Source organism: Bos mutus, chromosome 18 (assembly GCF_027580195.1).
Source record: "Bos mutus isolate GX-2022 chromosome 18, NWIPB_WYAK_1.1, whole genome shotgun sequence".
NCBI lineage: Eukaryota > Metazoa > Chordata > Mammalia > Artiodactyla > Bovidae > Bos > Bos mutus.
The window spans coordinates 19,083,622-19,104,267 of record NC_091634.1 but is presented as its reverse complement, the minus strand read 5'-3'; the positions used below and the strand labels follow the sequence as shown (position 1 = coordinate 19,104,267).

General features: G+C 43.4%; 1 protein-coding gene across 2 annotated transcripts in view; it reads left to right on the top strand.

The window, feature by feature from the left end:
- Positions 1-20,646, top strand: part of GPATCH1 (G-patch domain containing 1) — a 55,806-nt gene that overhangs the window by 23,025 nt on the left and 12,135 nt on the right. For both annotated transcript variants that reach the window (XM_070388000.1, XM_070387999.1), the window contains 8 exons: positions 870-1,017; positions 4,346-4,425; positions 7,614-7,818; positions 9,631-9,927; positions 10,970-11,148; positions 11,625-11,752; positions 12,437-12,573; positions 13,201-13,367. In XM_070388000.1, coding sequence (XP_070244101.1) covers positions 870-1,017; positions 4,346-4,425; positions 7,614-7,818; positions 9,631-9,927; positions 10,970-11,148; positions 11,625-11,752; positions 12,437-12,573; positions 13,201-13,367 — 1,341 coding nt within the window. The remainder of the gene's footprint in view (positions 1-869; positions 1,018-4,345; positions 4,426-7,613; positions 7,819-9,630; positions 9,928-10,969; positions 11,149-11,624; positions 11,753-12,436; positions 12,574-13,200; positions 13,368-20,646) is intronic.

Below are 20,646 nucleotides of genomic sequence, written 5' to 3'. Positions count from 1 at the left end.
TATTTTCCTTAAGAGCTTGTCTGAAGATATTTAAAACATACCCTCCTGATTTGAATACGTCATCCTGTGACCTAATGTTCTTGGTGGAGTTTGCACATTTCTAGGTGTGAGACCTGCTTTCCCATACCCCTGCTGGGCTGAGCAGAAAACCACACTTACCTCTTTGATTTAATTAATAGTTGAATCACAGTTTGCCTCTCCAAATTCAGGTCCACGTTTTACTACCTCTCTGACTCTTTCCCAGTGCTGCAAGCCCTAAGTCAGGAACTTGGGTGTAGGGTTTACTTGGGAGACTTGGTTTTGACCTTTGAGGAGATGGAGAGCTTTTCCTGATTGCCTGTTCTCTCAAATCGACTCAGAGATCCTTTTCTTTCCTATACATGTTTTTTTTTTTTTTTTTTTACCCAATCCTTAATCACAAAGTGATACTTGTTCTTGGCCATTTCCTACAAAGATTAGGAGTTCCTTTGGCAGCCTTTTGAGTAGCAGTGGTCTTTAGACCCTGGTCACCAACCCTGGCCTCAGTAGATGAACATTCTTCCTTTTTCCTTTTGGAGGTCTCATTTCCCCTGCTGTACTGCTGCTTGGGTTTGTTCTCCACTTCTCTTCCTGCACTGGGACCCTGACCATGGCTGCTGCTGAGCCTGGAGGATAGTTGCAGCACAGGAGGCGGGACATTCCCCTCTGGTCATTGTTTTCCAAAAGGCCAGGATCCATGTGTTAATCTGGGGCTCCCATTCGCTTCTGTCTTGGTGATCTCCAAGTGCTAATGTGGTCTGATCAGTCATATCCTTATAGTAGCTTCATCCTTCAATGCAGGCATACACTAAAAACCTGAAATTGCTCAGTGTGAAATTCTGTTTTTAAAGGCTTTTGGTGTAGGTGCCCTGGAAGAGGAAGATGACGATATCTATGCCACAGAAACTCTATCCAAGTATGATACTGTTTTGAAGGATGAGGAGCCCGGGGACGGACTGTATGGCTGGACAGCACCCAGGCAGTATAAAAGTCAGAAAGGTAATTCCATGGGCCCACAGCTGATGGTAGGACCAAGTGTCAGGACCTCAGGAAGAAGGGATTGCACAATCAATACTGGAGGGTCAGCCTCTGTGGAGCAGGAAGTCATTGGTCAAAGATGCCGAGTGAGAAACACAGTGGGGAGAAGACAGGCCCGCGGTGGGAAGTAAGACAGAAGTGGGATTTAGACCTGTTCAAGGCCAGAGCCAGCTGTCAAGGCAAGGTCAAGTGGGGAGGAGGAAGGGGCCTGAGTCAGGAAAGGAGCAAGTATGTGGACAGGTGCTGGCTCATGTTGCAAGTCAGAGCTGACACTTGGTCAGAGGGTAGTACTCCCAGCTCAAGGAACTGGGCAGGTGGCCAAAGGAGGCCAACTCAAGAAACCGGTTAGGAAGCCAGGTGTGGGGACCACGTGGTCTGTCCAGAGAGCCTGCAGCAAGATGGAGATTGGTGCCCAGCCCATCTCTTCACTTGTGTATCTGGCTCTTAGGGGCTCTTGTTGAGCTCAGAGATGGACTTCTCTCTGTACACCTGGAATTTCAAGTCAGAGTCTATAGTGATTCAGACTCTATGGATCTAAGTAGGATTTCAGTTTTTCTTTCCAGAGAAGGTGTAGGGAGGAGTCAGTAGGTTTTAATGACATGGGATTTGAATCCAGTCAGAATTGTATTTGAATCCTGTCTCTCTCCTCAATCAGACCTAAATTTGAGTCACAGCTCTCTTCTGCCCACCTGCATGAGTCTTATAACCATTTGTAAAGTGAGGGTAAAATCCACTCTGAGGCCATTGTAAGGATTAAATGGCATCACAGGTTTGGCATAGTACCTGCCGCAAAGAATAAATGGTGAATAAATGACACCTTCTATAACAACCACTTAAAGTAAGATGAGAATCTAAATAAAACAATCCATTTAGACATTTTTAGCTGTAGTCAGGTCAAGCTTGATCTAACACTTAGAAAATATATCTCAATAATCTAAGCATCACTCTCCCAAATAATGTCAATTTTACATTTCCAGAAGAGAAAAGAGCAGGTGCAAAAATAGTCTTCAGAAGTAGTTTGCTTGATGGCTGTGAACACGGACTGAAGACAGACTTCCTGGGCTCCAGTCCTGGCTCTCCTCAGTAATCGGCCGTGACCTTAGGCAGGCTGCTCTGCCTCTCTGTGCCTCTGGCAGTGAGCATGGCAGTGACTCACCTGTCCCATGGAGACCCAGCACTATACGTGTGTGAGTGACCTCTGTCCTCGTCACCGCTAAAAAAGTGAAAGTCGCTCAGTCGTGTCCGACTCTTTAGGACCCCGTGGACTACAGTCCATGGAGTTCTCTAGGCCAGAATACTGAAGGGGGTAGCCTTTCCCTGTTTCAGGAGATCTTCCCAACCCAGGAATTGAACCAGGGTCTCCTGCATTGCAGGAAGATTCTTTACCAACTGAGCTCTCAGGGAAGCCCAACAAATAGGGTTTTATACAAGGTGCTGGCTGGGTGTGTAGCCAGACGTTAGTAGACGTCACATCCGAGTGGGAACTAGGCTGCTTTTATTTTCTTCCTTTTGCTCACCTGTATTTTCGGATTTTTCTCCCAAGACTATGTATTGGTTTTTTAACTGAAAAGAAGACATATAATATTAACGTTATAACACATTAATTAATATTATAACTTGTATTGCCATATGCTAGTTATTCCTTATAGTTGACCAAATATTCATTTGGGATTTTCCATAAGGTCTATGGAAAAACCTAAACAAACTTTGTGGCCAACCCAATACTAGCTATATCAACATTAATATATATTGTTTTATATATATATATATATATACACATATATATATTACTAATGTTAACATATTATTTATATGCTATGCTATGCTAAGTCACTTCAGTCGTGTCCGACTCTGTGCGACCCCATAGACGGCAGCCCACCAGGCTCCCCCGTCCCTGGGATTCTCCAGGCAAGAACACTGGAGTGGGTTGCCATTTCCTTCTCCAATGCATGAAAGTGAAAAGTGAAAGTGAAGTCGCTCAGTCGTGTCCGACTCGTATAGTAATTACTAATCTATAATAAATACATATTTAAATCTGCCTTCTCCGCCAAATCTTTGGCTCTTTCTTTGTATGGCACCTTTGCCTTAAATCCCCCTCCTCTCCGCATCAAGCCTGGATTGGTGCCTCCCTCTAAGCTCCTCACCCTCCCCTTATTACCTCTCTGCCACAGTCCCCTCCCCTCCCCTTAGGGTCACACCATCTACAGTTCTGACCTTACGGTTTTTCACCGAGTGAATCTATATGTAGCCAGCCTCCATAGCTGATTTTTAAATTGTTGTTATTTTTTTGATCAATAGGGCTGTAATAGTCTCACGGCTCTCTGTGTATAGACGTTTATTTATTTCTTCAGAACAAATTCATAAAAGTGAAATTGCTGGGTTTTAAAAGAATACAAAATTCTGAGAATGTAAAATTTAGTCCTATATCTCCCTACAGGATTTTAGGGATTTCCAGAAGCTGGTACAAACATTCTAAGTCAGCTGAAGTACAAAGAATGAGACCATAGGGGAGGGTAATTACTGGCCAGTGCTGCGTCATAAATGGTTTAAAACCTCAGCACCACCTACACAGCACGTAGCCATGCCTGCTTCAGGGTTCAACACCCAGCTTGTGTAAGTGCTGGTGGTCATGTAGCAGGGGCTTTTGGCTACAGAAAATGCAGTTCATGCATATGGATTTTCAGCATAACCTCTAAGTGCAGACAGTCCTTGAGTATCAAAGGGGTTGTCTCTGAGTCCAATAAAACCATCCCTAGCTGCAAGTCAGAGGGCCTTAGTCCTATCCTGAATTAGTGATCTTTGTCTTTGTTTGAATTTCAATTGAGAAGAAGACGAAAGCACCTTTAATTAGTCCCCGGCTATACTGCCTTCCGTGCCTTATTTGGATGGTTGCTAAAGAAACTGGGAAGTTTGTCGCCCCATGGTTCTCCATGACTCTTTCAAAGTTATTTTTATTTTTTATCCATAATTGTTCTTTTGATGGTTTTGAGATCTTTTACTCCATAGAGTATATTCTCTGGTGCCCCTTAGCTTAGGACCTCAGGTACTTTTTCTAGATAATATTGATGGAGGTGCCATGGGCAGCCTAATCTGCACAGGGCGGTGTGCTCTGGGCTGCTGGTCACTGAGTCAACAGAGGTGTGAGGGCTTTACAGGCCATTCTTTCCTCCCTTTTACTGATAGCAGTGACATATAGTGTTTTATGATCTTGGAGATAAAAAACTGAGGTCTTTTGTCCTATTCTAATCTTCTTTGCCTCTGGAACTAATCAAATTACATCATTTTGTAGAATCAGAGAAAGACCTTCGCTACGTTGGCAAAATTTTGGATGGCTTTTCCTTGGCTTCTAAACCTTTATCTTCCAAGAAAGTAAGTTTTTTTTTTTTTCCTTGCTGGTTTAATGTTTAAAATATCTGCTGCTGTGTAATCTCAGTTATTATATTAACAACTGAAAAGATAAATAAATTCTGTTAACTGAGGCAACAGCTTGGTGACTATTAATGGTCCAGGGAAACATTCTACGTTGGAAATGTCAGTCAGCAGCCACACTGTGTCCAAAACATCTAACTGCTAATCTTTTTTTTTTAAGAGTTTTTTTCCCTAATATATATATTTATCTATTCAGCCGCATCAGGTCTTGGTTGTGGCGCACGGGATCCTTCATTGTGGTGCATGGGCTTTAGTAGTTCTGGTCTGGGCTTAGTTGCTCCATAGCATGTGGGATCTTAGTTCCCTGACCAGGGATCAAACTCCTGTCCCCTGCATTGCAAGGCAGATTCTTAACCACTAGGGATTCTTGGACCACTAGAGAAGTCCCTAACTGCTAATCCTTTAAATCTGAGCTTCAAGTGAGTGGTTATTTCCATTAAGGAAGAATTATATTAGAAGCTGGTAGGAGAAAAAAATTGATACAACCCTAGGGGCAATGTAACTTATAGAAAGTTTCAAAGAGCCATAGCAGCTCCTGGTCCCGACTCCTCCTGGCAGCCATGGAGCACATTAGCTGCTATGGGCAGGGCTCCCTGGGCTCCTTGCTTGTGCCAACTGGAAGGGAGAAAAGCTGGGAGCATGTGGGTCGATCCTGGGGAGAACTCTCCATGCCTTTCCAGACAGTCCTGTCTCTGTGAGCTTTTTTACAGCTTTGGACACATGGTTCTTTAACAACCTATCAGAGCCCCATGCTCATAGGTTTGGGTGGGTGGTTGGTAGTTCAGGAGGGGTGTCTGACCATTCACCTCCTTGGCATCCTTATGTTAGATTGATCCACATTTTAACGGGTTTTTTGTTTTTGACTCAGTAAACGTTTGTTAAGTATCTCTGTGGCTTGGCCTGTAGTTCTCCAGAACCTGGGAAGCCAGGAACAGCACAGCCTGAGAAATTATATGTGGTATTACAGTGGCTTTGATTTGTTTAGTTGTGATAGTTACTGAAACAGTGAGCAGAATATATCAGAACAGTATGGGGCATGTAGTAAGCTGCTATCGTTTACCAGAAATGTCAAAGGGGAGTATGAGTTTTTTATACGAATGAAAGGGAGCATTAAAACAGTTGAGAGGGACTTCCCCGGTGGTCCAGTGGTTAAGACTTTGTCTTCTAACACAGGAGGTATAGGTTTAATCCCTGGTCAAGGAGCTAAGATCACACATGCCTCATGGCCGAAGGACCAAGACATAAAACAGAAATAATATTGTAACAAATTTAATAAAGACTTTAAGAATGATCCACATTAAAAACAAATCTTTAAAACGGTCGAGAAGTACTTATTCTACTCAGTGTTCAAGACTAAGTCTTGGCCTCCAAGTAGCTCCTGCTCATTGAGAGAGCTAGACAGACAAACCCAGTGTTGTGGGCAGGATGTATAAATGGAGAGAAGGACTCTGGTGGTTCCTCACTGGAGAGGGCTTTGGGCATGAACAATTCAGAGCGGGATTGTGTGCACTGAACCTCTCACGGACAGGCAGGTTTTCTAATTTGTGCCTAAAAACCCAGGCTCTGCATCCAGAGGCGAAACAGAGCAACGATTTAGCAGAGGGAGTGAAATGCTTTGAATGCAGGGAAAGTGAAAGTTGCTCAGTCGTATCCAACTCGTTGCGACCCCATGGACAATACAGTCCATGGAATTCTCCAGACCAGAATACTGGAGTGGATAGCCTTTCCCTTCTCCAGGGGATCTTCCCAACCCAAGGATCTAACCCAGGTCTCCCGTATTACAGGCAGATTCTTTACCATCTAAGCCACAAGGGAAGCCCAAGAATGTTACAGAATGTGTAGCCTATCCCTTCTCCAGCAGATCTTCTCAACCCAGGAATAGAACCCGGGTCTTCTGAATTGCAGGCGGATTCTTTTATCAACTGAGCCATCAGGGTAGCCCTTGAATGCAGTAGAGGAGAATGAAGAAGAGTCGTGTATACACACACTTCTTTTCTGCCACGCTCTTCTGGACTTTAGTGTCATGGTAACAGGAGAATGTTCCTGGCTGATTTGGGAGTCTGTGTTTTTCAGAGAAGGCAGTCATGCTAAGATGATAAAAATGAGATTTGCTAATGATGATCATAGCACTCTTTCATGACTCTCATCGGACCAGGTGCTCACCCCAGGGTGCACCTTACAGCCACCTGGGAAATTTGGGACACTCCAACCAGAGCTGACATTTTTTATGGGACAGAATGCAGGCACCAGTAGTGTTAAACCCCCCAGGTGAGTGCAGTGTGTGGCTGGAGCTGAGAACAGTCAGTGATTCACTGATCACAGAGCTCAGAATGCCAGGTAGCTGAAAAATCTAGAAAATTGATTAAATAGGACTGTCCTTAAACATGTTTTTGTTAGACCAGGAGCAAGGAGGACCATTTAGAGCAGTAATTTTAAAATTAACAGATAAGCTAAAGGAATGCCTGAGTTTCCCAAATGTACTTTAATTTCAGTGAAGTACTGAAATTAAGTAAAAATTTTTTGATCAAAGAAAAAAATAAGGCCTGAAACTCCTATTTGAAATGGAAACAAAACCAGAAAAAGAATACTGAATTTAAAAATAACTAAGTTAAGCCAAGACATAATACTCTTCAAATATATCTATAGCACCCTAAGAACATTTTTTAATCAGTCATACTCTTTGAACATTAAACTAGGAGAGATTACAGGGAAAAAAAACTTATTTAAAGTTATTTTTTAAAAGCTAAGCCATGAATCATACTTTTCTAAGTTTTCTAATTCACAGTGGACCAGTTCTCCGTGTGAACCAGTTGCATTAACTATAGTTATCATAGTTATCATTATTGTTCCTATGATACAAAGCATGCACAGTAGCATCTCTGTTAAGCGTGATCGGGGTGATATCTAAAATGTCTGACCTTGAGAACAGGGTGGTTCTGATGCCCCTCCACATCCAGGATGGGTATTGCCTGGGCACTTGGGCAGGCTGTTCCTGGGGCTGCCGCCCTGCCTAGGAAAGGGTGGGATTAACAACGCCCAGAGGTAATGAGCTTTCTTGGTTCAGTAAAACGTCATCACCTTGCTGCCTGTATATTCCGAATTTTGCTTTATTGTATTTTTTTTTTAAGATTTATCCACCACCCGAATTGCCAAGAGACTATCGACCAGTGCATTATTTCAGACCCGTGGTGGCCGCAACCTCAGAGAACTCCCACTTACTTCAGGTGTTATCAGAGTCAGCCGGGAAGCCAACAAATGACCCGGGGACACGTAGTAGGCACCAGCTGAATGCCTGCAAGCGGGGAGAGTTGCTAGGAGAGACGCCTATTCAAGGTATGTGCCACGGAGAAGGTTAAAATCATGATGTTTATAATAACCGGAGCTACCCAAAGCAAAATGGAACGTCCTTTTTCCATTGAAGTTTTTACATAATTTTGTACTCCCAGGCTGTGGGAATAAAAGTTGGTGATTGTGAATGGCGTACTTAACTGTACACAGCCTCTACTTAGTACTTGCTGTTTCATCATCAGTTTGAGTTGTGTCATTAAAATTCTAAGCCCTGTCTTAAGTGCAGCAGTTTCCAGACTTTTGGTAGTTGTCCAAGAATGAGGTGAAGACCAGAGCCATGTGTATCTTCATTTTTCTGCACAGCCTGGGAGCATATGGTTTCTTTTCCTCTGGGGAAAAGGGTACTGTGGGTCTTTTCCTGAAAGCCTGAGAGGAGTGAGTGTGTCTGAATGGATGAATAGATACGGAGAATCCCCTTGTAGGCTGGAGCCCAAACACCCACTGAGAGATGGACTTGGGCTTGGTTTGGGAGCCTCAAATACAGTAGACCAAATGAGAATTCTTGGTTCCCCACTTCCTTCCCCAAAGCTGCTCTTTCTCCAGCCTTCCCCTTCTCAGTCAGTGGTACCACCAGCGGCCCCCTGCCCGGCCTAGAACACAGGAACCCTAATTCTCAGCGCCTTTCTTCCCCTGCCTCCCCTGCCCTACCCAGGCCCTCTGCAAGTCCTCTCAGTCTGCCCTCACCAGGCGTGGGGACGCCGTCCACTTCTCTGCATTCCCACTGCTGCCACCCTGGTCTCTGTGCCCACCTTCGCTCATCTGGATCACTGCAGCCGCTTCCTCCCTGCCTCCTTAGTTCCTTTCAAGAGCTGTCAAACTACATGACTCCCCTCCTACTCCCCTGAAATCCTCCCCTACTGCTCTTGGGGCCCTGTGGACCCCACCCTGCCTGCCTTTCAGGCCACAGCCTCCTCCACTCTCCGTGAACCCCGCTGTGGTCCAGCCTTGTGATCCCCCCTCCTGCCCTCTGAGCCTGCCACCCCTGATGTGTCTCCAGGCCTTTACTTTGCCTCTGCCTCTCTTTTCTCTCCTGTTTTGGCTTTTTTTTTTTTTTTTTGCCTTGCTGTGAGGCTTGCAGGATCTTAGTTCTCCGACCACAGACTGAAGCCAGGCCCTCGGCAGTGAAAATGCAGAGTCCTAACTGCTCGACCACCAGGGAATTCCCAGCTCCTTCTTTTTACTAGAACTTACCTCAGATATTGTGTTTTTAGAGAGACTTCCCAGGCTTTCCCTGCCCACTGTTTGTTAATTATCCTCTCTCTCCCGCTACGAGCAGTCCTCTCATCTAGGTCACTCCGTTTTTATTTTTTCCCCCCATAGTCCTCCTCTCATGGCAGTCTTCTGGTGTTGATTCTTGCTTCTTTAGGGTCCGTCTCCCTCATTAGTGAGAGCAGGACCTCGTATGTGTTGTTCTCCCAGCCCCAGGCCCAGCATGGAGTAGACGCTCAGTGGGCATTTGTGATACTAGCGCGTGACGGGTAACCGTGCTCTGAGCCCGGACTTATGCTAATGGAGGCCCCGAGACTGCAGTGTCACGTCCCTCTCCCTAGGAGCACTCGTTGGCCTGATAAACATCGAAGTATTGGCCCCCACTTTTGCCAAGTTTAAAACGGAGGTGTCGTTATTTTATTCCTGTCTAGTCCACAGGGACGGTATGAATACAGATGACACTGCATGTAAAATACTCCCCTCCAATTACATAAAATTGTGATATTGCAAATGTATATGTGCAAAGGAATGTGAATATAGATGTCTTAACAACATATCTAATCTCTTTCTCTTTTTGTTTCTTTGTAGGGGCACCCACTTCAGTGTTAGAATTTCTGTCCCAGAAAGATAAAGAGAGACTCAAAGAAGTGAAGCAGGCAACTGACCTTAAAGCCGCTCAGCTCAGGGCCAGGAGCCTGGCCCAGAGTGCCTCAGGCAGCAGACCGCAGCCCTTGTCTCCAGACGTCGGACACTGCTCGTGGCACATGGCGTTGAGTGGAGGGATGGCCAGCACAAGAACCAGCAACTTCAAACCTTTCGCTAAAGATCCAGAAAAGCAAAAACGATATGAAGAATTTTTAGCGAATATGAAACGGGGTCAGAAAGGTGGGTGCTAGGCCGGGGTGTACCACGTGTCACCAGGGGGAGTGTTTTTGCTGTTCTGACCCGAGGCCCAGATTCAGAACTGAGGTGTCCTGCTTTGGCAGTTTTCCTTTGCCCTGCTGTGAGCACTGAAAAGGTTCAAGGCCCTGGCTCTTGACCTAAGAAAGCAGGAACAATTAGCCTGTGTTTCTCTGTATCTCGGGTCCCAAAGATAGCTGTTTAAATAGAGAGCGTGCCTTGGCTAATGCTAAATTACAGGCCATTTTCTGTTTGCAAATGTTTGACTTCTGTGTGAGGGTTGCACTTCCTGCCAAGAGAACAAGGTCATTTCCCACTCTGTCTTAAGATCCTAACCATGTAGCTCTAAATCATAGTCTAAAGTTTGACTTACAAAGACACTTGGCTGTTGAACCCTTGCATGGGAAAAAAGTCACTCTGTGATCTTTGAAGTAAATATGGCAAGGCTGAGGCACGAGCTTGCTCACATACGCAGAAGTCCTACGAGAGCATGTCCTCAAATTAGAGGGGTTGGTTTTTCAAAGCATATTCTTGTGTACTGTGCCAAGATTTTACATCCCTGATGTTTTCTTGTTGAATTAAAACAAAAAGAGAGAAAGAAGTGTTTTCTGCTCAAATTTTGGAATACAGTATATGGATGAATTTTCACTGTCTAGAACTAGAAATAAGTTACTGGCTTTGAAAACTGAATCAAGCATTAGTCTCCCAATATTTTTCTCTGTTCCATGCAGGAGGCAGAATTCAACAAGAGCATCATTTTGGGGGGTTAATAAAACATTTACTTAACAAATTATTTTGTTATCAAACTGTTCACCATGGTAGACTATTGGTGCTTCAGATAAAAACATCATTTTGAGGAAGGGAGCACAATTACCCGCCAAGTACCTCAGTGCCACGCTCTTCAGAACCAGGCTGCTAACGATTTGTGTTTGCTTGGTTGAACTCTGCAGTGGCGTGCACAATTTGATCTCCTAGAAGTTCCCCGTTTTTTCCTAGGAGTGAAGCAGTTCCTTGTTCTCCCCCATAGATGCTCTGGAACGCTGTCTGGATCCCGGTATGACAGAGTGGGAGCGAGGCCGAGAGCGGGACGAGTTTGCCCGGGCAGCCCTGCTCTACGCGTCTTCCCACTCGACGTTGTCCTCCCGGTTCACTCACGCCCAGGAGGAGGACGATTCTGAGCAGGTGGAAGTCCCTCGGGACCAAGAGGTCTGTTGCCACCATTCCCCATGTGCTGATTTTTTTTTTTTAATTCTTTTAAATTATTTATTTATTTACTTATTTGTTTGGGTGCCTCAGATCTTAGTTGCAGCACACGGGCTCTCTAGTTGTGGCTCGTGGGCTGAGTTGCTCCACAGCATGTGGGATCTTAGTTCCCTAACCAGGGATTAAACCCACGTCCCTCTCAACCACTGGACCACCAGGGAAGTACCTCCTACAATGCTGAATTTTTAAAATGAAGACACTGTGTGGCCAGATACATTAAATCTTTTGGTGAAAAGCATCAAAATATACATGGCACTATAGAATAAGAAATAGGTTTGTTCTTTTAACTTGCAGTGTACTTTAGCAGATATATAGCATAAGCTGTTTCGGAATTTTGGGAGATTGTTTGAAAACTCGTAAATGGGGAAGCAGGCCAGCTGTGTGGCCACTTGATGAAACGGATGACTGTCTTTTCCCAGAATGACGTCAGTGACAAGCAGTCGGCTGTGAAGATGAAGATGTTTGGGAAGCTTACCCGAGACACATTTGAGTGGCACCCTGACAAGCTTCTGTGTAAGAGGTTTAATGTCCCTGACCCTTATCCAGAGTAAGTTTGATAAACCTGCCTTTATGTCAGTACTTATGCTCGTGTGTTAAAGCTTACTTTCCCCTTACATACCCATTAAAATTTTTGTTTTTCTAGGTGAACTTAGTTGTAAGTACTTTGAACTGCGGACTTTGCAGATTTAACTTGTTTTAATTTGTTACTAAAAAAATAAGCCGACCTCCATTTAGCAAACTTTATTCTGTACTGAAGATAGGAAACTCAGATATGTCAAATTACAAAAACAAAATGTCTGTCTAATTTGTCACCTTTTTAATCCTGCACATAGAGTTTACGTTTAAAATGAAACTTATGTTTTCTGATTTGTTACATGAATTCAACAACTTATCTGATTGTAAACGTGGCAAGAAAGCATATCCAGTTGAATCAGAGATTTTGTCAGAAAATTTAGGCATATTTTTAGCAATGGAACTTTTTTTTCATGGAAATCCATTGTCAGAGTTAAATTCTGGCTCTTATTATAATAAGAAAAAACTCCTGGCTCCTGAAGTCAGACATTCCAAATTCTAAAATTGCTTTGAGAAGCAAAAACATCTTAAGGGATCTTTTTAGTCAAGTTGAAGGGCTGCTGGTGAAAAACAGGAGATGAGCAGCTTCACAGGAATTTGATTTTAATCCTTGCAGTTGTTCTTAAAATTATATATATGTTTCCTTTTCAACCCCCAGTTCAACTTTAGTTGGCTTACCGAGAGTGAAACGTGACAAATACTCAGTCTTCAACTTTCTGACGATCCCTGAGACAGCTTCCTCACCTGTGACTCAAGCATCAAGTGAAAAAGTTCCACAGCACCGAGCTTCCGACAGTGAGTGGGGCTTCCCCAGGTCCATGTGCTGACTGTGGTCTCAGCCCCTACCCTGTTGGGAAGACAAAAGTAAAGGGTACAAGCCGTTCAACTACCCATCTAACCCATAGGGTACAAGCAGTGCAAAGTCTCCTGTTAAAAGGATTGTTTATATGAGTACATCAGCTCATGCTGACATGGTCCCGGTGTACACCATTTGTGACTGGGGCTCTGCCACATTCCTACCACCTCGCACAGTGCTTGGACCATAAAGGCTCACTGATGTTCTTGAATGAATTAAAGAGCCATAGTTGGAGAAGGCAGTGGCATCCCACTCCAGTACTCTTGCCTGGAAAATCCCATGGATGGAGGAGCCTGGAAGGCTGCAGTCCATGGGGTCGCTGAGGGTCAGATACCACTGAGCGAGTTCACTTTCACTTTTCACTTTCCTGCATTGGAGAAGGAAATGACAACCCACTCCAGTGTTCTTGCCTGGAGAATCCCAGGGACCGGGGAGCCTGGTGGGCTGCCGTCTATGGGGTCGCACAGAGCCGGACACGACTGAAGCGACTTAGCAGCAGCAGCAGCAGTGTAGAGCTTGCCTTTTGCTTGCTAATTCTGATATTAGGTCTATGTCCTACCTTTCAGAATCAAGAAAACCATCCAGATGGGATACTTCTAAAGAAGAAAAGAAAGAAGATTCCATTAGTGAATTTTTAAGTTTGGCTAGATCAAAAGTTGGTCCAGCTAAACCAGAGCCCAGCCCATTAGTAAACAAAGAGGAAGCGCGTGCGACGGAATCAGTCTCGAATAAGGTATTCAGGGCTTTCAGGCTGTCTTTGCCAGGCTGACTGTGGCCTTTGCCTTTCCCAGTGGTGATGCTTTGCTGTTATTCGATAGCAGTGGTAAGCAAGCTTTTGCTGTGAAAGGCCAGATATTAATATTTTAGGCTTTGTGGGCCATACAGTACCATAGCTATTCACCTTGGCTGGTGAGTGCGAAAGAAACTACAGGCAATATGGAAAAAAAAATGAGTTCATCTGTGTTCCAGGAAAACTACAAAAACAGGCAGTGGGTTGGCTTTGGCCTATGGGCTGTAGTTTGTCTATGTCTGCTCTGCAGTTCAACAATTTCAGACATAGCCTTAATCATTTGAGGAGAGGTTATGAACATCTCTACCTGAAATGGCTTTCACTGAATGTCAGACACTGAAACAAAACTCAGTGTATTGTATAGAAAATATGATTTTTTCAAGTAACAAGTTTCCCTTTTATGGAGACTATAGAGAAAATATTCATTGGGTTTTTAAAAAACTATTGCTGTGGAAATTCCCAGGCAGTCCAGTGGTTTGGACTCCACACCATCATTGCCAGGGCTCAGATTCAATCCCTGGTCAGAGAACTAAGATCACACAAGCCGTGAGGTGTGCCCCCCACCCAAAAAAAAAAAAAAAAAAAAAAAAAAAGACTGCTTTAATAGTTAAAAGTTGAGCTTAATAAAAAGTTGGTTTTATTTCTAATAGCCTCATTAAAATTATTTTATTTTTAACATACCTTAAACTTGACTGTTTAAAAAAACATACAGTTCAATGAGTTTTTACACATATGTAAGTTCATGGAACCAGCACCATAATCAGGATGCGGAGAGATACCATCACCTCAAACATTCCCTCATGCCATCTCTTTGTGGCCATACCCTCCCATCACCCTAAACCCGTGTCAACCGTTGCTCTCAACTCAGTCTCCATAGTTTTGTTCCTTGAAGGATGTTATATAAGTGGAATCAGGCAATATACATAAATAGCCTTTTGAGACTGGCCTCTTTCACTTAGTGTCATGCCTTTGAGATTCCTCAGTACTGGGTGTGTACCCGGTTTGTTGCTTAATATTTCGTTGTATGGGTGCACCACAGCGTCGTGGTCCATTCACTCTTTGAGGACTTAGAGTTGTTTGCAGCTTTTGGTTATCATAACTAAAGCTGCTGTGAATATTCGTGTGTGGATTTGTGTGTGAACGTAAGTTTACGCTTCTCTAGGGTAAAGACCTAATTGTGGGATTGGTGGGAAATATGTACATACAGATGTCACTGTAAGAAATTGCCATACTGTATTCCCAAGTGCTTGTTTCCTGTATTTTGAAACTTTTCTTGTTAGGTACATACACACTGAGGATTGTTTTATATAGAGGTATTATGTTTTTTTGGCCACCCTGTGCGGCATGCAGGATCAATCCCCAACCAGGGATTGAAACCAGGCCCTTAACAGTGAGTGTGCAGAGTCCTGCCCACTGGACTGCCAGGGAATTCCCAGGATTGTTACGTTTTGTTGGTGAATTGACCTTTTTCATCATTATGTAATATTACTCTTTATCATTACATTTAAAGTGGGTTTTTAATAAACAGCGTGTCATTGTTATTAGGTCTTTTATTTTTAAATATATTTTGATAATCTGTGTGTTTTAATCTTTGTATGTTTTAACCATTTGCATTTAATGTTATTTGTAAATATAATTGGATTTTGGTTTGTAGTTTTATTATTTGTATTCTATTCCCTCTCTTTCATTCCTATGATTCTCCTTTACTGCTTTCTTTCATATTACTTTAATAATTTTTAGTATTCCATTTTAATTTGTCTAATTTTTTACTCTGTTTTTCAGTGATTGCCCTAGGAGTTACAATACACATACTTAACCTTTTCACCATGTATTTAGAATTGATATTTTATCACTTTGAGTGGAATGTGCAATCCCTTTACCCTCCCTGCTTTATGTTGTTGTCTTATATGCTACATATTAATATATATATATTCTCAAAAAACTTCAGCAGACAATATTTAAATTGTTGCTTTCCATCGTTATACATATTTTAGAGAACTGCTGAGGAGATAATATGTTTGATCTACTTGGATATTACCATTTCTGTTCCTGAAGTTCCAAATTTCCCCCTTATCATTTCCTTCCTTTAGCATTTCTTTCCAAGCAGTTCCAACAACTAATTCTCTTAATTTTCCTTCATCTGAGAATATCCTGTATTTCATCTTCATTCCTAAAGGATATTTTTGCTGGATGTAGAATTCTGGGTCAACAGTTCTTTTCTTTCAGTTCTTTAAAAATATTCTACCACCTCCTTCTGGCCTCGTGGTTCCTGATGAGAAACCTGCAGCCATTCACATTGTTCTTCCTCTCCTTGTAATGACGTGATTTTTTTCCTCTGACTCCTTTTAAGATTTTCACTTTGTCTTCGGTTTTGGCTGTTTGATAACGATGTATCTGGGTGTGAATTTCTTTGAGATTATTTTGTTTGGGGTTTGCTGAGTTTCTTGAATCTTTGTGTTTGAACAAATTTGGGGCATTTTCAGCTATTATTTTCTTCAAATATTTTTCTTTTATAAAAATTCTTTTTTGCCACACAGAGTGGCTTATGAGATCTTAGTTTCCTGACTGGTGATGGAACCCAAGTCCTCAGCGGTGAAATTGCAGAATCCTAACCACTGAACCACCAGGGAATTCCCCCAGATACATTTTTCTGCACACATTCTCACGCTTCTCTTGAGACTCTGATGACATTAAATGAATTTATACTATAGGTCTCTGAACCTCTGTTCTGTTTTTCAATCTTTTTTCCCCTCTGTTTACATTAGATAATTTCTCTTGATTTGTCTTTAAGTTCACTGAGTCTTTTCTCTGCCATTTCCATTCTGCTATTGAGTCCATCCAGTGAATTTTTAACTTGGGTTATTGTATTTATATCTTTTATTTATTTGCTAAGACTTTTAAAAAATCTTTTCATTTGTTTGTCTCTATTCTTGGAGCATGGTTATAATAGCTGCGTTAAAATCTATCTTCTAATTCCAACATTTTTGTCATTTTGATTTTTGTCATTTGAGGTTGGCATCTGTTGATTATCTTTTGCAAGTTGAGATTTTCCTGTTTGTTGTGTACCAAGTAAGTTTTGTCTCTGGCCGTACCACCCTGAATGTACCCGATCTCATCTGATCTTAGAAGCTAAGCAGGGATCTGGTTAGTACTTGGATGCGAGAATGCCTGGGAATATCAGGTGCTATAGGCTTTTTGGGCTTCCCTGGTGGCTCAGATGATGAAGAATCTGCCTGTCATTTAGGAGAGCCGGGTTTGTTCCCTGGATTGGGAAAATCCTCTGGAGAAGGGAACGGCTACCCACTCCAGTATTCTAGCCTGAAGAATTCCATGAACAGAGGAGCCTGGCAGGCTACAGTCCATGGGGTCGTAAAGAGTTAGACATGACTTAGTGACTAACACTTTCCCTATTCAAGGTTGGATTGCATTCTGGAAACTTTGAATATTAATGTTATGAGATTCTGGGTCTTGTTTAAATTCTAAGGAGAATCTCGATGTTTTGTATTGTTTTGTTTTGCTTAAGTGGACAATGGACCTAATTAGGTTCAGGCTACAAGTTCTAACCACTCTTGGTTGAAATGCTCTTCAAGTTTTCAAAGCCTTTATATAGTACTCTTCAGATCTTTCCCATATGTGCTGTTCCTTGTGGCTGGTCTGGGATCTGGCTGGTAGTTAATCCCATAGTTCTGTTATCAAAGGCTATGGTTTGCTGTTCAGAATCAGATCCCTGAGCTCAGAGGTGAGGCAGAAAGAAACTCATTACCCCTGGATCACCCTATTCAGCTCCTCCTCTTCCTGATATTGCTGACATGCCTTTTAAGTCCTCCAGTTAGAAAGTTGGGGCTTTTGTTTCCTTGCTCTGCCTTGCACTTCCTGTGACTTTTCTGTCTGGAGTCAAGTGGCAGGAGGGCAGGCCGGGGAAGACAGCAGTGACATTCACTCCAGACTGTTGGAACCACAGCTCCTATGGTCAGAAAAAATGGTCCCCCTCCTGCTGAGCCCAGCAGCAGCAGCCATCCCCCACGCCACCATGGATTTGGAACCATGCCCTTTGGGGTTTAATGGTATAAAACCCGGGGGTTCTGGCTCTGTGATATGGTCATTGGGTTAGAAAGCCTTCTGCTACTGCTACTGCTAAGTCACTTCAGTCGTGTCCGACTCTGTGTGACCCCATAGACAGCAGCCCACCAGGCTCTCCCGCCCTTGCGATTCTCCAGGCAAGAACACTGGAGTGGGTTGCCATTTCCTTCTCCAGAAAGCCTTCTAGATTTTCTCAAATCATGTTGCGATAGTATTTAGATAATTTTGACTGAAATGTCTTGGTTCTTGCTTTTTTAGTTATTCGATTGTGACCGTAGCAGGGTCTCTTCCCCTTTCTGAGTTAATTAATTTCTTTCCCTGAATCACCACGATTGTGAATGTGCACACTTTTGGTGGAAGGTGGGGGTGGTGGTGGTTAGGGAGCTTTGTAGATGTAGTTGTTGTGTGTTTGGTGTATGTTGTTAATTGTTTAATTTCAGTACAGCTCCTATTATATTCTGGAAAAAATATAAACAAAAAAAACATCTTCTGTGGCTATCTAAGTGTAGAATGTCTTATATACTCATGTACATTTAATAATGTCCATATTTGCTCAGTTGCTCAATCGTGTTCGACTCTTTGCGACCCCATAGACTCCTCTGTCCGTGGCATTTTCCAGGCAAGAATCCTGGAGTGGGTTGCCATTTCCCACACCAAGGGACATTTAATAATACAGACACTATTAAAGGTCAGGACTGTCTGCAAACAGTGTCATTCAGTAATGGTCCATGCATGTGACTTTGGTGTTTGTGGTTTGTCATAAAAATATCAAATACGTGACTTTTATAGGGAATTGTGGCTATGATTTCCTGTGCTTCGCTGTTAGCCTCTCTCCTGACATTTTTATAACTTTGAAAAGTTTGAAACAATCTTGAAAGTTTAGATACAGTGTAGACAGTTTTTTTTCCTGAACCACTTGAGTATGAATTGCCAGTCGGATGCCCCATCACACCCACGTTTTCTTTTAAAGAAGGGCATCCTCTTTTTATGTGTTTGTTTGGCCTCATCAGGCCTTAGTTGCAGCTCATGGGATCTGTGTTTCATCATCATGTGGGATCTCTCATTGCAGTGCACGGACTCTCTCTAGTTGTGGCTCTCAGGCTTTGTTGCCAGGAGGCATGTGGGATCTTAGTTCCCTGACCAGGGATCAAATCTTTGTCCCCTGTATTTCACGGATTCTTAACCACCAGACCACCGGGGAAGTCCCAGGAAGGGCGTTCTCTTATACAACCACGGAACATCCATCACAATCAGCAAGTCAACATTGATGCGTTATTACTGCCCAGTCCTCCAACCCGTTCGAGATCCACTAGCTGTCCTTCACAGCCAGAGTGCAGCGCAGCATCACCGCTGCATTGAGCTGCCACGACTCTTTAGTCTCCTTCAGTCTTGGAACAGTTCCTCAGTCTTTCCTTGACTCTCATGATCTCGATACTTTTGATGGTTACGGGCCAGCGGTTTGTAGAATAGTCCTCAGTTTGGGCTCGTCTGGCCTTTGCTTAGGATTAGACCCGCACCTGCATCTTTGGCAGGAACACTTGAGAAGGGGTGCCGCTGTGGTCTCAGCGTGCCCTGCCAAAGTGGCGCATGGCGTTGATTTGTCCTGTTCCTGACTCTCACTTTGCTTGCTCGGGTAAGGTGGTATCGGCCGGACCTCTCCACTATGAAGTTGGTCTTTTCCCTTTTGTAGTTAAGTGCATTTATTTATTTATCATTTTTACTTTGTTTTTGATACAAATTGAAGAGCTCTGAAATATATAAACACGCTGTCCCTCATCAAATTATTTTTATCCCTGTGGACCCACGGTTTCCTATTTTACCCAAAGGGATAATCGAGTACTGTCATTTTTTTTTGACCGCAGTGTGTGGCGTGTGGGATCTTAGTTCCCCGGCCAGAGACTGAACCCGTGCTTCCTGCAGTGGAAGCGTGGAGTCTTAACCACTGGACTGCCAGGGGAGCCCCAACTTATTTTAATGCTCCAGCTGTCCCGGTTTGGTTAGTTGAAGCCCCTTCAGTGTGGCTCCTGTGTGCCGTTGGCACATCCCTCTTACGCTGTGAGTGTGTCCTCACTTTCTGGGCACAGTTAGATGTTCTAAGCTCATCTTTTTATATCTCAGCCCCAATTCTAGAGTCAGTCCTTACTCCAAGGTGCCCTGGTTATTTTTAGTGGACAATGATATCCTTAATTTTTTTCTATGGGAAAGGATTTTACACAGTCACAAACTCCATCTTGTATTGGTTTTCTTCACATGTTTATAACTCTGCTTCAGAAATTGGAGGTGGTGTGGGATATGGGAGGGACTACTGGCCGAGAATGAGAGCTCCACTGGGTAGAGTCCAGGCCCACCTGGGGCATGTAGCATGTGTGTGTTTATGTATAGCACATGTGCGTCGTTGACAGAGCCTCTTGTCGTTCCTAACCTACATTCTTCAGTGGTAAAACGGAAGGACTGAAGTGGATTCTGATCTCAGCCACTCTTGTGGCTGCTGTTTACACGTAGTACTTTAGATCGCCCATGTCTGTCTGGTGATAAGCTGTTGGGATGTGGGAACCATGCCTTCTTCATACCTTTGTCCCTGTTTATAGGATGGGGTATGTACAAAGTCACTAGCCTGACCCTCCATCCCGGCTGCTTTTAGGAAGGGTGACCTGTAATTGCAGAGGGGAGCTCCAGGACCACTTCGTCAGTGTGTTCCTCGCACTCTCCCCATTGTGTGGTTGTTCAATCACTCAGTCATGTCCAACTCTGCGACCCCAGGGACTGCAACAGGCCAAACTTCCCTCTCCCTCACTGTCTCTTGGAGTTTGCTCAAATTTGTCCATTGAGTCAGTGATGCCATCCAACCATCTCATCCTCTACACCCCCCCCTCCTCCAGCCCTCAGTCTTTCCCAGCATCAGGGTCTTTTTCCAATGAGTTGGCTCTTCGAATCAGGTGGCCAAAGTATTGGAGCTTCAGCCTCAACATCAGTCCTTCCAATGAATATTCAGGGTTGATTTCCTTTAGGATTTACTGGTTTGATCTTGCTATCCAAATGAGAAGGTCCCCAGTTTTCAGCACCTTTTATTGAGTACACTGTCTTCACTACCTTTCGTGTTTGGACTTCTAAAGGCTCAGATAGACTTTTTTTTATTTTATAT